At 41.5% G+C, this 17678-nt stretch overlaps 1 protein-coding gene across 1 annotated transcript; it reads left to right on the top strand.

Moving 5' to 3' along the window:
* The first annotated feature begins 370 nt into the window (after positions 1-370).
* Coch (cochlin) lies at positions 371-14828 on the top strand. Its single transcript, XM_013033447.1, has 10 exons — positions 371-467; positions 2015-2171; positions 3410-3543; positions 3991-4053; positions 6325-6369; positions 6833-6980; positions 9742-9845; positions 10698-10924; positions 11085-11601; positions 14338-14828. The coding sequence occupies exons 1-10, from the start codon at positions 371-373 to the stop codon at positions 14511-14513; spliced, it is 1668 nt and encodes a 555-aa protein (XP_012888901.1). The 3' UTR covers positions 14514-14828.
* The last annotated feature ends 2850 nt before the right edge of the window (positions 14829-17678 follow it).

Genomic DNA, 17678 nt, shown 5'->3' with positions numbered 1-17678 from the left:
GCCGCGCCGCGTCCCCGGCGGGTCCCCTGCGTTCGGGCGGGGGCTGGGGAGAACGCGGCGCGCGGGGTGATCGTCGGTGTGCCACCCTGCTCGGCCCCCTGGGGTGTTTTGCTAGGTGTCACCTCTCATAAGAAGCAGCCTTGGGGGTGTGTGGGGTGGGGGGGGAGCTCATCCGTGTGCCAGAAAGTCTAAAGAGTTTGCTGCACGTGTCCGAGCGCGGGCGTGCGGTTCGCCGTGTTTCCTGCGGGGTGAGGGACCAACGCGTTTCGAACCCCTGTTGTTTATTTAACCGTAGACGTGAAGGTGCCCGTGACCCGACGAAGGCGGGGGTGGCAGCCACCGAGTTCCCAGGGAGGGCTTGGAACGAGAGATGAGGCTGGCGTGGGGCGGCGTGGGGCGGCGAGGGCGCCCTCCCTCCCCCCAGCCGGCGCGGTCCACGCGGGGCTCCAGCCAGAGCTCGGGAAAGGGTTGGGCGGGGGGGGGGGGGGGGGGGAAGGTTCTTGTTAGAAGCAAGCCAAGGCATCGTGATCAGACAGCCTTCCCCCGGGGCTTCTCAAACAAAAGGTGGCCTTTTGAAACGTGTTTCCAAACATTTGGACAACCACTCTCCTCTGTCTTAGGGAAATGTTGTTTAATCATGTCCATTTCCACTGAATTTCAGCAGTGAATGGAAGGATGAACCGTTTGTCTTCATGTTTATCTGGTCACGCGTTGCCATGCAATGTGTCTACTCAACATCTTTTGTCGAAAAAATAAAAATCTAGTTTTTACACAGTCTACCTGACTGGTTATCAGGGGCATTGTGTAAAACCTGAGCATACTGACAAGTGCTTTCTTTGCTTGCTTGCTTGTTTGTCTTATCTTGGGGCTTGAACTCAGGGCCTAGGCACCATCCCTGAGCTTTTTGTGCAAGGCTAGCACTCTACTACTTGGAGCCACGGCTCCACTTGCAGTTTTCTGGTGGTTAATTGGAGTATAAGAGTCCCATGGAATTTCCTGCCTGGGCTGGCTTGCAACCACGATCCTTAGATCTCAGCCTCCTGAGTAGCAGGGATTACAGATGTGAGCCACTGGTGCCAGGTTTTGAAAAGTGCTTTCTAAAAATGAGCCCATACTCACTACCTGGTATGTCTCTTAGGATAGGTCTAGGGCAGAAACAACTGGGTTTGGTTAAAATAAAACTGCTTCATTCTGATATCTTGCTCTTTTGGAATGTTCCTTGGGCAAACTAACCTTAACCCATGGCTTTAGTTTTCTCATCTGTAAAGTTCATAAAGGAACTAAATAACGGTCCATGAATCTAAGCACCCTTTTACTGATTGGTTTATGCAAACACGTGCTTTGTGTGTGTGTGTGTGTGTGTGTGTGTGTGTGTGTGTGTGTGTGCCAGAATTGGGGCTTGAACTCAGCTCAGGGACTGGACACTGTCTTTTAGGCTTTCTTGCACAAAGCTAGCACTCTACCACTTGAGCCACAGCTCCACCCCTGGCTTTTTGGTGGTTAATTGGAGATAAGAGTCTCATGGACTTTTCTTCCCTGGGCTGACTTCAAACTACTCCTGGGTAGTTAGATTATAGGCATGAACCACAGCACCCAGCTTTTCATTATCTGCCTTTGCTAGGCTACAGGATGTCATAATGGAAAGGTTAGCTTTGAGAGCTTTTTGTCTATAAAAATGCCCCCCCCCGAGATTCCATCTTAGATACTGTGTACACAGTTTCATCAGAATTCAGACTTTTTTCTAGAATAAACAAATGTTCAATGACTCATTTTCAAACTGATTGGAAGCAGAAAATGGTCACTGTAGCTTTCTGTCATGAACAGGAGCTAGGTTAAATTGATATGACAACTTTGACTTGCTAAAATCTAGAATGGTGTGAACAAATCAATATTCCTTCTAGAGGTGTGCCAATTAGGGAGAGGGTGTGAAACTTGAATCTCACGTACTACTTTCTCTGACCTACTTCCTAAAGAGTTGTCCGGGCGCGGATTACATTTTCTCCTTTCTCTTCAGCTCCCATTGCTATCACATGCTCTACCAGAGGCCTGGACATCAGGAAAGAGAAAGCAGATGTCCTCTGCCCCGGGGGCTGCCCTCCTGAGGAATTCTCTGTGTTTGGGAACATAGTTTATGCTTCTGTATCCAGCATCTGTGGGGCTGCCATCCACAGGTAAGACCAGATACCAGGTAGGGAGCAATGGCAACATCATTATTTCCTTTTCCATTTGTACTCCCTTCCTCCCTGTTCTCCTTTAGTGCTGTTTTAATAAAAGTATTACATCTTTAAAGTATTCTTGGGTATCTTTGAAGTATCAGATATGTAAAGGGGAGCTTTCTGGCAAAAGGTAAATTGCATTACTTCATAGCTAGAGTCCCATGCTTTTTCTTTTTTCACTCCAGTCGTGGGGCCTGAACTCTGGGCCTGGGCACTGTTCCTCAGCTCTTCAGCTCAAGGCTAGCGCTCTACCACTTGAGCCACAGCACCACTTCCAGCTTTTTCTGCTTATGTGGTGCTGAGGAATTGAACCCAGGGCCTCATGTATGCAAGGCAAGCGCTCTACCACTGAGCCACCTTCCCAGCCCTTAGAGTCCCGTGCTATCTAATCATGATTCCTAATCATATCATTCATTATGGAGTTTTTAACTATGTGCCAGCTTTTTTTTTAACCTTTCATCACAATCTTAAGGTAGACATAGTTTCTTCTTTTACCAGATGAGGAAACTAAACTCAGAATTGTCAAGTACCTTGCCCAAGACCACCATGGTTATTCTGCAGTAGAACAGCCAGTGATATTTACCAAAAAAAAAAGGAGAAAAAAAAAGTCAGGCACTGGTAGGTTACTCCTGTAATCCTAGCTACTCAGGAGGCTGAGATCTGAGGATCACAGTTTGAAGCCATCCTGAACATCAGAAGTCTATGAGGCCCTTATCTCTAAGTAGCCACCAAACTGGAGATGCACTTCAAGTGGTTAAGCACCAGTCTAGAGCAGGGAAAATGGGTGAGAGTGTAGTGCCCTGACCTCAAGCCCCAGTACCATCATCCCCCCCATACACACTCCCCACCCCACCTCCCAAAGGTAGTCCAAGGGCATGTAGTTAGGTTACTTTAGAAAAGTTGTCTGTCACCCTTTATTATCTCTGAATCTTTGAGCTGTAGGAAACAGGATACTACAAGTGTATCCTTATCAATACTCTAAAAGTTTGACAGTACAAAACTATTCCCCTAGGCATGTTTTGTTCCTGTGTAAGCAAGTTTTTAAAAGGCTGGCAGCAAGCATTCTTTGATGTCTTCCCTGCTGAGCTATTTTCTTGATTAATCAGAGCAATAGTTGCAACATGGCATTCTAAGTCAGCCAGATGCCCTGGAAAAGTGGGGCTGGTGTCTCAGCTGCTCTTCTTGTGCTGTAGGGGAGCAATCAGCATCTCAGGGGGACCAGTGCGTGTCTATACCCTACCTGGACGGGAGAACTATTCCTCTGTAGAAGCCAACAGCATCCAGTCGCAGGCGCTTTCCAGGTGGTCTGCTTCCTTTACAGTGACTAGTAGGTACAATTACATTGTTCCCACATGTGTATAAACACTGCCACCCAGCCTCTAGGTTCCCCCAAATGTTTCCTACTCTTCTTAGCCAAGCTCCTTTGATTCTGATAGAAAAAGCTCTGGTCAAACATTGATCCACTATGATACAGACTCAGGAGGCTGGTGCCATTCAAGCCCAACATGGGTAGATGAGGAAAAGAATGGCTGTCAGACAATGGCAACAGGAACTTGAACTTGTCTGCAGTCCGAATGCCCAGGTACTTTACCAAGCAGTACTAAACTTCGAGACAAATGAATTCAATCCATTTTGGTTCTCTGAAATGAATAGGCTACATGATGTTTGTACCTGCAATCCTATCTATAGCAGACTGTGGAATTGCAAATTAGATTCATAAGGTTTTGATGATGTAGGAAAAGGAAAAATAATAGACTTCTTTTTATTTTAACAGAAGGCAAAAGTAGTGCCCAGGAAGCAACAGGAAGGGCAGTGTCCACAGCACGTCCACCCACAGGTACGAAGCATGGAACATTATGTTGGCCTGGGAGCATTTGGAAGTTATATGTATTGCATTCTCTCTGTGTATATGTGTATGTGTGTGTGTGTGTGTGTGTGTGTACTAGTTCTGATGCTTGAACTCAGGACCTAGCTGTGCCCATATACTTTTATTTCTGGCTTTTTGCAGATTAATTAGAGATAAGAATCTCATGGACTTTGCTGCCCTAGGTGGCTTCTAACCTTGATCCTCAGATCTCAGCCTCCTGAGTAGATAAGATGATAGGTGTGAACCACTGGTGCCCAGCATACATGTGTTGTGATACTTTCCTCTAAACAATTTATGTGAGAGAAACAGAAAAATAACTTACATTAAAGATATATTCAGTTTTATGTTTCAAATGTCTTCTTTTTAAATCGTTTAAAAAATTGAGGTTTGAACTCAGGACTTTGCATTTGCTATACAGGAGCTCTACTACTTAAGCCATTCCTTAGCCCTGGTTATTTTTCAGAGAGCAGTTTGTGTTTTTATTTGGGGTAACCTCAGATCATGGTCCTCCTATCTATAACCAACATTCCCCACCCCCACCAACTACAATCACAGGTGAATATCGCCTCATCTAGCTTATTGATTGAGATGAAGTGTGACTAACTTTTTGTTTAGGCTGACCTCAAATATTGATCTTCCCAATCTTTGCCTCTTGAGTAGCTGAGATAACAGGTAATAGCTACTGTGTCCAGCAGACTCCTTGTTTGTTTGTTTGTTTTTGTCAGTTGTGGGGCTTGAACTCTGGGCCTGGGCACTGTCCCTCAGCTCTTCAGCTCGTGGCTAGCGCTCTGCCACTTGAGCCACAAGGGCACTTCCAGTTTACTGGTGGTTAATTGGAGATAAGAGTCTCACGGACTTTTCCTGCCTGGGCTAGCTTTGAACCGGGATCCTCAGATCTCAGCAGGGAGTAGCTAGTATTACAGGCTTGAGCCACTGGCGCCCAGCTCCTTGTATTTTTTAAATGATCAAATCTGCTACGAATTATTCTCTGAAGGCCTATGAACTGGTCCAAGTACCATAAACTTTTCTCCTTCATTTGCTTCATTAAATTCCCTTAGTCCTTGATTACTGTTGTGTAAATAAAAAGAATTAGGGAATACCTACAGGAAGAAATCCATAGGGCTCACCTTTTCTTAGCGCATGGCCATTTTAAAGTAAAAAAAATGGAACATTAGGCTGGGACTTCCCAATCCTGCACCCCTTTTGGTGTAGGTTGTCAAAGTTCTGGAATAGAGACATACCAAGTGTTGGGGCCTACACGGTCCCCAATCAGAAAACTACAAGGAAACTTTTTTTTTTTTTTTTGTACTGGGTCTAGGGCTTGAACTTTCTACCTAGGCACTGTCTCTGAGGTTTTTTGCTCAAGACTAGCACTCTATCATTTGAGCCACAGCTCTAACACCAGCTTTTTTCTTTTTTTTTTTTTTTTAAAGAGTATGACAGATTTTCCTGCCTGGGCTGGCTTTGAACCAAGATCCTCAGATCTCAGCTTCCTGAGTAGCTAAGATTCAGGCATGAGCTACTGGAGCCCAGCTGAGTGAACTATTTAAAAGCCTTTTTATAATAATAAAATTTTATTAAAAAATTCTTTACAGCTGAGTGCCATTGGCTCACCTCTATAATCGTTTTAGGAGGCTGAGATCTGAAGATAGAGGTTTGAAGCCAATTAGACAGGGAAGGTCAATGAGACTCTTATCTCCAGTTAGTCAACAAAAAGCCAGACAGGGTTCAAGTAATAGAACACCAACTATAGGCAATAAAAGCGAATTGACAATATGAAGCCTTGAGTTTAAGCCCCAGTTGTAGCCAAGAAAAAAAAAATGAGAAGTTTTTTCAAGGATTGAGGGTGTGTTTCAAGGAATAGAATGCTTTTTTCTAAGCAAGCACAAAAGCCCGAGTTCAAGTCCTAGTCCTAAAAAAAAAGGCTTTTTTCAGCGCGCGCGCACACACACACACACGCACGCACACACACACATGCACGCACGCACACACACACGCACGCACACACACGCGCACGCACACACACACACACACACACACACACAGAGTAATCCTAGTACTCTGGAGGCTGAGATCTGGAGTATCAAGATTCAAAGCTGAAATATAGAGCTCCAGCTAAGCAGAGAAGGCCCAAGCACCAGGGTAGGCAGGAGTCTTTTTAAGCATAGCATTCCTTCCATGAGCTTTTTCGTTATAAATCTGTCATTCTCTTGCCCATGTTAAGTGCTTTCTTTGCTTCAGGTAAACGACTAAAGAAAACACCAGCAAAGAAAAGCGGCAATAAAGGTAAGAACATGGCATTTCCTTTGCCTTCTTTATTTTTAAATTTCCAGTTATGGGGCTTGAACTCAGAGCTTGGGTGCTATTCCTGAGCTCTTTTTTGCTCAAGGCTAGTGCTCTACCACTTTGAGCCACAGCTCTCCTTCCAATTTGGTTTGAGAGGTTAATTGGAGACAAGACTAATTGGAGATAAGACAGTTGGTGACTTTTCTGCCCAGGCTGGCTTTGAACCGTGATCCTCAGATCTCAGCCTTCTGAGTGGCTAGGATTACAGGCATGTGCCACTGGCACCAGGCCTGTATAGATATTTTTAATAGGGTGCATTATGGTATTTTAACATATATATGCATATATACATATATATATATATATATAAAATAAAGATATTACTTCTATGATACCCACACACACACACACTTTCACCTCTGCCTTCTTGAGACTAACAAAGGACTTGTTTGGGTATTCACAGACTGTAAAGCAGACATTGCATTTCTGATTGATGGAAGTTTTAATATTGGGCAGCGCCGCTTTAATTTACAGAAGAATTTTGTCGGGAAAGTGGCTCTCATGTTGGGAATTGGAATCGAAGGACCACACGTAGGCCTTGTTCAAGCCAGGTACTAATTTCATTCCAATGGGAGGTGACTGATAATCTTGAATGATGACAACTTAATCAATCTGGTTCATTCATTGTAGTTCAATATAAAACATGTTAAATTCTGGGACCAGCTAAATTCCCAAACTCTAAATTCAGGATTTAAGACTGCCTGTACAGATACTTGACATGCATGTGTGAGTCCCTGGATCTGATCCACAGCATCTCAAAAACAAAAGAAAAAAATGCCTGGCAATCTGAGTAGGCCCCAGTGCCTCGTTTTTTTTGGGAAAAAAAAAAGATTTGGAGAATTGCATGCTATCTTGCTCAATTTGCAATGTTTCTGATCTGAAGGAAGCAACAATGGTATGTCTGTTCCTCTTACATCATCTGCCATTTCTTTTTAGTTTGCTTGGTTGTGGTCTTTTGCCAGTCAGGTTTGAACTCAGGGCTTCACTCTTGCTAGGCAGGTATACCACCACTTGAACCAGGCCCCCAGCCTCCATTCTGCCATTTATTGTTTTAGGACTTGCCATATTTTCTTGGTTGGAGACATGCATGATCTTTTTCCTTCATTCATTTAAAAATAACATTTATTGTGGGCTGGGAAGGTGGCTCAGTGGATGCATGAGGCCCTGGGTTCGATTCCTCAGCACCACATAAGCAGAAAAAGCTGGAAGTGGCACTGTGGCTCAAGTGGTAGAGCACTAGCTTTGAGCTGAAGAGCTGAGGGACAGCGCCCAGGCCAAGTTCAGGTTCCATAACTGACACAAAACAGAGAACAAAACAAACCAAACCAAAAAACACATTTATTGATGGCTTTCGGAATCATAATGTGCTCACTATAGGAAGATTGAAAAACATATAAAGAATTAAAAGTTTCAAACCGTGTCTCCCAGGATAATCTTAAAATAAAGGTTTTCTTTTCAGTATTTTAAGAAAAATTTTGACTGCATGTTGTATGTATGCATTTCCTTTTTAAAAGCTGGGGTATAGAAATGTCTTGGGGTCCTGGTTTTTCACCCTTAGTATGTCATTTTTCTTATTATAAATATAAAAAGTTTCATAATAGTCTTTTGCGTAACTAATCATTGTCCTACTTTTTTAACCACTACACATTGCTCTGTATTATCTTTATCATCAGCCTTATATCATCTTTTATGCCCATCTTTACTTGTTTCGTTTGGTTAAATTCCTAGATGTGAGGTTTTGACATTTCTAAAGTTTATAACTAAATTGCTTTCTAGAAAGTTGAATCAGTTTAGACCTTTAGCAGTCCATAAAGATGCCACCAGTACTACTTCCAATATTTATATTTCATTTCTTACTATTTTTAAATTGTCTTTGCACAGTTATAATAGGAATTTTTGTTTTGATAGTTTAACTGTGTTCTTACCTAATTTAACCATGTCTCCTTTTAAAAATGACCTCCTTATTCCATTGTTTTGTTTGTAGCATCATTTTTATCTGAGCAAGTTCATGTCTTGTGATTTATATGATTACATCTCTTTGTCATTGTTTTATTATAATTTTTGGTTTTGTTTGTGTGCTGGTACTGGGGTTTAAACTCAGGGTCTCATGCTTTTTCACCCAAGGTTGGCACTCTTACCACTGGAACCATACCTCCACTTCTAGCTTTTTGATGGTTAATTGGAGATTAGAGTCTCACAGACTTTCCTGTGTGATCTGTCTTCGAACCACAATCCTCATATATCAGCCTCCACAGTAGCTAGGATTACAGGCATGAGCCACCAGTGTCTGACTTTATTGTAAACTTTAACAACTCATGATGCAATTCCCCTGTAGTAATATATATATATACATAGAGATATGTACATATATACGTATATATGTGTGTATATGTATATATGTGTATACATAAATGCATACATGATACTGTATGTGTATTTGTATTATATATGCATATATGTACATATGTGTATAGATAAATACATATATACATATATGTGTGTATATGTATATATGTGTATACATAAATGCATACATGATACTGTATGTGTATTTGTATTATATATGCATATATGTACATATGTGTATAGATAAATACATATATACATATATGTGTGTATATGTATATACATATATATATAGAGAGAGGGGGGGGGAGAGATTGTTGGTTGTGGGGCCTGAACTCTGGTCCTGGGTGCTGTCTCTTGAGTTCTTCAGCTCAAGGCAAGCACTCTACCACTTGAGCCACAGCACCACTTCTGGTTTTCTCGTGGTTAATTAGAGTCTCATGGTGGTTACTGCCCAGGCTGGCTTTGAACCATGATCCTCAGATCTCGACCTCCTGAGTAGCTAGGAGTACAGGTGTGAGCCCCTGGCACCCAACTTCTTATATTTTTGAGGGGCTAATTTAACCGCAGAAAAGCTGTAAGCTACATTGCCATGTACTTATTTTAGCTTCTTATAAACTTCCTGGTTTATACACTTTCTACTTTAGGAAGAACATGAAAATAAACCACGAGCATATGTTTGTAAAAGAACAAAATGATTATTGTATTACTAAGGATGCAAAGCATAAGCGTGATAAAGATAGTTGATAGTTGAAAATTAACCATGAAAGTGATAAGGTTATCTCCGAAAAATCTGATTTTGTGACCCAACATTTCTGCCATTGGTTATGCAAAAATAAAATGTTTACTCATTCCTCAAAAATATCTCAATAAGAGTCAGATATGGCTGTGACACACTTGTAATCCCAGTTGTTTAATTTGCTTTTCTGATATTCCCTAGATAATTGCTTTTTTCTTTAATCACAGTGAACATCCCAAAATAGAATTTTACTTGAAAAACTTTACATCAGCCAAAGATGTTTTGTTTGCCATAAAAGAAGTAGGTTTCAGAGGAGGTAATTCCAATACAGGTAAGTAGACTGCCCCTGGGGTGTTACAGTCAGGGTTACAACATGATCAGACATGTAAAACAGCATTATGCTACTTTATATAAGCAGATGACATGACACTTTCGGCTTGATCTGCATCTGGTCACCTGAGATACATATTCGGATTATAATAGAAGATATACCAATAGCTTGGTAGTTTTTACTTAATATATGTAAAGCTTTTTTTTTTCTTTGTCAGCACTAAGCTGGCCCTCTATCACTAGAGCCATCTTCCAGCCCAGTTCTTTGCTCATTATTTTGGAAATGATAAGTCCTGGACTTTTCTGCCCACATTGCCTTTGAACTCAGGCTCTCTCTGGATCTCAGCCTCCTAAGTAGCTAGACATAGGCCACCAGTGCCCAGACAAGCATTGTGATTTTATAATCTTTATATTTAATAGATCAGTTGTCATTATAGAGAAGTAGCTGTTTGTAATTAGAAACCAACAGACTCATGCAACAAATGCAGATAGATTAGCACAAGTGGCCCTCTGAAGAGACTCCTTGTTCTTTTGGAGGAACTCATTTGTCAGCAGGGGGCAAGAGCACACCACAGGAGTAGGAGTCAGTTTTGTGATTCTGACTGGTGATTGATGGGAAGTAAGGAAATCTGAAGCTTCAGGAGGTGGAGGGGAGAGAACGTGGGTTGTGAAGACAAAAAATAGGCCTGAAGAATAATTAACCTTTCCCTATCTGAGGGATCAGTTATAGAACTGAGTTCCATATAAGTTAAATCCTTAAACTTAGTGACATCAAGTTGTTACCGGGGAAACAGAGATGTCATTTGAGTTAGGGGTAAATTGCTGCTCAAGTTTGCTTCTTTCTCAAACCTAGGGAAAGCTTTGAAGCATACTGCTCAGAAATTCTTCACACCAGACACTGGAGTCAGAAAAGGCATCCCCAAAGTGGTGGTAGTGTTTATTGATGGTTGGCCTTCTGATGACATCGAGGAAGCAGGCATTGTGGCCAGAGAGTTTGGTGTCAATGTTTTTATAGTTTCTGTGGCCAAGCCAATTCCTGAAGAATTGGGGATGGTTCAGGATGTTGCATTTGTGGACAAGGTAAGGTGGTGAGACACATCCGTTATGATGTGTACCATGATTTGGTTTTGAGCCTCTAAGTGTAACCTCTTGATTACCTGTGAACATTCAAGACTTAAATGTTTTACAAATTTGGAGCCATTTTTGATCCTTCTGATCTTTTCTGTGTCTCCCCCATTAGGCTGTCTGTAGGAATAATGGCTTCTTCTCTTATCATATGCCCAACTGGTTTGGCACCACAAAATATGTAAAGCCTCTGGTACAGAAGCTCTGCACTCACGAGCAAATGATGTGTAGCAAGACCTGTTACAACTCAGTGAACATCGCCTTCCTGATTGACGGCTCCAGCAGTGTTGGGGATAGTAATTTCCGTCTCATGCTTGAATTTATTTCCAACATAGCTAAGTCGTTCGAGATCTCAGACATTGGGGCCAAGATAGCTGCTGTACAGTTCACTTACGATCAACGCACAGAATTCAGTTTCACTGACTATAGCACCAAAGAAAATGTCCTAGCTGTGATCAGAAGTATCCGCTATATGAGCGGTGGGACGGCTACTGGTGATGCCATTTCCTTCACTGTTAGAAATGTATTTGGTCCCATAAGGGGTAGCCCCAACAAGAACTTCCTGGTAATAGTCACAGATGGGCAGTCCTATGATGATGTCCGAGGTCCTGCTGCCGCCGCCCATGATGCAGGTAAGGCCTTTGTCTTTTTATGGGAAGAGGACTGAGGAGGGCTCATGAATTTGAGGAGTCATTAAACCTTGACTGTTTTATTGAACAACACACCTGAAGTGTAGCAGGCAACTGCTCTGAGCTTCACATACAACTGTCAAAGCACCCCTGGCAATCTCATTCTACAGACAAAGACTTCACCAGGATGAATTACAAATAGACAAAGCAAGGATTCAAACCTAGCTTGAGGGCCCACAATCCTAACCATGGGATTGTGGAGAGAATTAAAAGTTTTAAGGACTTAGGGTGCTCCCCTAAGTGACTTACACTTGGAATAAATACATCCCCCAAATGATGAGGTTAGCCTTGCCTACCATTTATTTACCAAGTAAGTTTTTAGACTGGCATGTGATTTATTAGATGGCAAGATCTCCAGGAGAGTTTAATCCTATCTTAAATTCTTTCCTAAACTGTTTATTTTTCCCTCTTGAGATGAAACTGGAATTTTAAAAGGTCTAAAACAGGTTTCTTTCTCACTTCCATTCTCAACCTTAATATTACTTTTGGAAAAGGCCTGAAAATGTTAGCATAATGTGCTGGTGAGATCAAATAAGCCAGCCAAAGCCCGAGGTTCCCCTTTGGGTTGCAATTGAGAGACTTGGAAGGGGAGACTTACAGTCCTTAACTTTTGCATACTCCTACCACCAACTGAATTCCTAATTCCCTTTTTCCTTTCTATCCATAGGTGTCTTTTTTCAATATACATTACATACTTCTATAAATACTAGTGAAATGCTGTCTATAAGCAGGACAGAGAACAGATACCTGCAATTTTATAAAAAAAATTTTTTACACACCAACACTAATTATATTGAATATCTGCTAGGGTATACTGTCACTTGGTAAATTCGGCTTACTTAACTAACTTAATGTGAGCAGGACTATTCTTAAGCTAATGTCAAATGTTCACTTTCTATATTCTCCTTGTGGTTAAAGTTTCAGGAAAGTGAGCTGCATTGCAAAAGTTTGATGAAATTTATCACTTAATAGTGAAATGAAACATCCACAAAAGCCAGAAAATGGAATTTTTAGGACTAGGTCACCACTTCTTTTTGTTGGTGGTGGTTGTGAGGCTTGAACTCTGGGCCTGGGCGCTGTCCCTGAGCTTTTCGGCTCAAAGTGAGCACTCTACCACTTGAGGCACAGTGCCATTTCCTGTTTTCAGGTGGTTAATTGGAGACAAGCCTCATGGACTTTCCTGCCAGGCTGGCTTTGAACTGAACCATGGAGCCTCAGATCTCAGCCTCCTGAGTAGCTAGGATTACAGGCGTGAGCCACCTGCGCCAGGCTCAACTTTTAATTTTTTTAATTTTAGGGCCTACTGAGCCTGAGTTAAACAATCTGAAAACCCAAGAGGACAGGAAATTAGTTTTGACAATTGGGGTGGGGGGAAGGGACGGTAGCAAGGACAGGATTGGCTAGTGATGAATTGTTTCAAGCATTTTTTTTTTGCATTATCTAAACCTGGTTTATATTGTCTTTCTTTCCAACTCTGAGCACAAAACATTACATACAAAGAATTTCACCTAGCAGTAAAAAGCTAAAACTAATACATTTTGTAGGTACTATTGAAGTGAATTCCACTGACACCCTAGCCAAAAATATACACTCTTCTAACTCAAGCAGGCAGGTGGAATAGGGCGTTGGTGACTCCTGCCTGTAAGCCTAGCTACACAGGGAGGCTGCGATCTGAGGGCTGCAGTTCAAAGCCAGCCATGGTGGACAAGTTCTACTCTTTTCTTCAATTAACCAGTAAAAGGAGAAAGTCAGAGTTGTGGCTCAAGTAGTAGAGCCAGGCTTCAGCACAAAGAGGAGCAAGCATATAAAGGTCCTGGGAGGAACTGAAGTAACTCTGTAAATACAAATACAAATCATTTCCCAGTTTTACTGATCACATTTTTGCTTTAGTATTAAAGAATGGCAGTTTTTGACTACTAGACAGTTTGCCAATATAACTATAAAGATCAAAGTGCAGGATACAAATCCTTTCTCACTTCCTCAGACAATACACCATCTGAAAACTTTCACTGCATACCACATAGGCCATTCTTGAGTATATGTACTGTCAAGGTACCAAGGGTCTAACTAAAGTAATGATAGCAAGCAGTCCTTTCTCACCCTATTATTTGTTGTAGGACTTTGTGTGTATGTGCCAGAACCAGAGTTTGAACTCATGGTTTTTAAGCTTGCTTGCTTGTTCAGCAGGCCCTCAACCATTTGAACTATGCCTCCAGGTGCGAACTTTGCTGGTTCATTGGTGATGGGTTTTGGTCTTTTCTGTCACAGATGACTTCAAAACATGACCTCTGAGGGGTCAGCTTCTTGAGTTGTTTAGGACTACAGCATGAGCCACTAGGCCCTGAAATGTTGTAGGACTTTAAATGATACTCTGTATCACCTGTGTTTCCATTATTAGCTTACAAAGTGCACTGTTATGAATACTTAATTTCTATTTTTTCTATTATCAGTGACTATGATTAATCCATTAATGTGGGAAATAACACTAATGGCAAAGTTTCTGGTTTTGATTGCCAAATTGTTTGCCACTGGTCCCACAATGACTGTGCAAACAGGAGAGATTGTAGTTCTGAAGTTACTAGGCAATTCGCACTGCAACTATATACTTGGAGATGAAAAATATATATGGACCTTTATAAACTGGACATGTTTTTCATTTTAAAATACCTTCCATTGTAGGTATCACCATCTTCTCTGTTGGTGTGGCTTGGGCACCTCTGGATGACCTGAAAGACATGGCCTCTAAACCAAAGGAGTCACATGCTTTCTTCACGAGAGAGTTCACAGGATTAGAACCAATTGTTTCTGATGTCATTAGAGGCATTTGTAGAGATTTCTTAGAATCTCAGCAATAATGGTGGATTTTGACAACTGGTAAAATACAAGATCTAATATATAAAGTGTACTCTCATAATACTGAAATATTATATAGCATACTAGAATCAGATACTTTAAGGCCAACAGCTGTTTTAAACACACAAGCATTCATTTAAAGCTTCCACCTTTGGATTAAAATTTAGACTTTAACTCTTCAAAACACATGGTTAAAGCTTCATAATCATGGCCCTTAGAAACTCAGGAAAGAGGTATGGATTCAAATTGTAAGTTATGCCTATTAAATGTATTATAGATGTGCAAATATTATCTCAATAAAATAATCTGATACTTAAGACAAAAGCAACGTCCTTTCTCTAATCATTCTGTATTGGCTATAAGGGAAACAATTTTAAGCAACTTTTAAAGTTTAGATATAAGTAATCTAAACCCAGTGGATGCTTTTAAACCAATCAATAGGATTATAATTATAGGTAAGGAAAGTAATCTTTTTTTTGGGGGGGGGGTCCGGTCATGGGGCCTGAACTCTGGGCCTGGGCGCTGTCCCTCAGCTCTTCAGCTCAAAGCTAGTGCTCTACCACTTGAGCCACAGCACCACTTCCGGCTTTTATCTTTTTGCTTATGTGGTGCTGAGGAATTGAACCCAGGGCCTCTGGCATGCAAGGCAAGTGCTCTACCACTGAGCCATCTTCCCAGCCCAGGAAAGTAATCTTATACCAAGCTTCTTTTATAGTGTATTTTCTAACTTATTACTAAAAATATCACACTGAATAAGTAGCAGGATTTCCAGGTATTTTTCTATTTATATACTTTTTTTTTTTTGGTTGGGGGGTCCAGTTGTGGGGCCTGAACTCTGGGCTTGGGCGCTGTCCCTCAGCTCTTCAGCTCAAGGCTAGCACTCTTCCACTTGAGCCACAGCACCACTTCTGGCTTTTTCTACTTATGTGGTGCTGAGGAATCGAACCCAGGGCCTCAGGCATGCAAGGCAAGCGCTCTACCACTGAGCCACCTTCCCAGCCCTATATCCTTAATTTTATAGTTATATTGGCTTGTACTCTGTAATACATCCAAGACTGAGAACATGTTAATAAGTCAGTAAAGCCTTTGAAAAGAGCTTTCAAGTATCAGAATTATAGGGGGAAAAATGTCGTCTAGATATTTTTTAAAAAATTGCTAATGGGCTGGGAAGGTGGCTCAGTGGTAGAGCACTTGCCTTGCATGCATGAGGCCCTGGGTTCGATTCCCAGCACCACATAAGCAAAAAGAAAAAAAAGCCGGAAGTGGCGCTGTGGCTCAAGTGGTAGAGTGCTAGCCTTGAGCTGAAGAGCTGAGGGACAGCGTCCAGGCCCAGAGTTCAGGCTCCACGACCGGACGCCCCCCCCAAAAAAATGCTAGTAACTTATTCCTTATTCCAAGTGGTCCTCTCTAGAAATGGTAAAAATTCTACATTTACCAGTTTACATGGGAAGACCAATTTAACTGTACTTTGAAATCCTGCAATAATATCAAGTATATTTATTCTTTCATTTAGTTGTATATGTTGGTACTAGGGTTTGAAATCCCACCCAGCCTTGAGCCCTCTCTCAACAGCTGGTACTCTACCACTTGAGTGATAGATTCACTTTGGGCTTTTAGCTGGTTAACTGGAGATAAGCATCTGCCCCGCTAGAAAAAGATAGATATAAGAGTCTGCCCAAGCTAACTTTGAACCTCAGTTCTCACATTCAGCCCTGGGTAGCTAGGAATATAGGTGCAAACCACCAGCTTTTCATTCAGTTATTTACTGAGTGTGACTGTTTAGCCATTATATGCATAACATTATCAGATTAATCATTGGTATGTTTTTGAGAGCTTGCTTCAATGTAAGTGATTTGTAACTAGTATTACTAGTTTTTTTTTTTTTTTTGGTGAGGTTCATGTCCAAAGAGAGTATCAGAAACCCCTTAATTTGCTTAAGGATCACCAGGGCCTCTCCTCATCTTGCCTAACAAGTTGGTTCCACCTGTGAACCATACCTTCCCCCCTCCCTCCCTTCAGAGGGGTACTGGTTCTATCTGAAGGACCTGAAAGAGGTGTTAACTGGTTGGAGTGATATGTCCACTAAATCTTTAAGTCTTTACAATTGTATTGCTCACTCAAAAGGGAATAAAGGGATATACATGAGCAGAACTTGAATTACCTTCAAAATTAACAAAAACTTGGTAACATGGAAGAGACATGTCTCTTGTTTCCCATTTATTAAAAAGCTACGTATGACTGATTAATGCAACATGGAAAATGTTAAACATCAAAAATACCAAGAACTGGTGGCTCATGCCACAGTGGTTTGAAGCCAGATGGTGAAGGAAAATCTGTGAGACTCATCACCAGTTTACCACCACCAAGCCAGAAGTGTGGCTTAACTGCTAAGTGCCCAGGCAGGCAGGCCCTCGTTCAAGCCCAGGACTGGAATTAAAAAAAAAAAAAAAAAAGGGTGGGGGTGGTTAGTGGGAAAGAGCTAAACTTAGCCTGATTTTTCTCGCCAGTACAGAGGACACAAATTCTCACCTAGGAATACAACCCCTTAATAGTAAAACCCCAGCTTCTAATAATTAGCTGCTCAGTTCTATAAAGAATCAAATTTTGAGGAATCTGGGTTATCAGGGACACTCATACTGTAAGAGCAGGGTGTGTAGCTCAAGTGGCAGAGTGCCTTCTTACCAAGTATGAGGCCCTGAGTTCGAATGCCAATATTCTTCCCGCTACCCCCCAAACAAGAGCAGGAATAACTTTAAGTTACTATTATTTTCTATAAGTAAACAGGATAAAGAGGTAAACAACTAAAAGGAGACAGAATGATTTGCTTACTTTTTGGTGATACCAAGGATTGAACCCTGGGCCTCATGAGAGGCAAGCACTCATAGCACTTGATCTATATACCCAGCCCTTTTGCTTTTAGTTTGAGGTAGGGTCTCACTACCTTTTGTTCAGGCGGGCCTTAAATATACTATGTAGTCTAGCCCAGACTGGACCTGAACTCAAGATCTTCCTACCTCAGTGTCCCCAGTGTTTAAATCAGCATATACCACCATTCCCCACTTAAAACACAATTTTTAGAAAGATGTATTACAATTCAGTGTTAGCAAGCATGTCTAAATTTCAAATATGCTAGCTCATTTATAACTTTTAACGCATTAAACATTACT

Source organism: Dipodomys ordii, unplaced genomic scaffold (genome assembly GCF_000151885.1).
Source record: "Dipodomys ordii isolate 6190 unplaced genomic scaffold, Dord_2.0 Scaffold168, whole genome shotgun sequence".
Lineage (NCBI taxonomy): Eukaryota > Metazoa > Chordata > Mammalia > Rodentia > Heteromyidae > Dipodomys > Dipodomys ordii.
This window is presented reverse-complemented; position numbering and strand designations above follow the sequence as displayed.

Bases quoted from the DNA above. Each gene is read 5' to 3' on its own strand.
- Coch (XM_013033447.1), top strand. From the start codon at position 371: ATGAGGCTGGCGTGGGGCGGCGTGGGGCGGCGAGGGCGCCCTCCCTCC. The intron at 6,370-6,832 runs GTAAGAACATGG...GGGTATTCACAG, and splicing joins AAAGAAAAGCGGCAATAAAG to ACTGTAAAGCAGACATTGCA. The intron at 6,981-9,741 runs GTACTAATTTCA...CTTTAATCACAG, and splicing joins GTAGGCCTTGTTCAAGCCAG to TGAACATCCCAAAATAGAAT.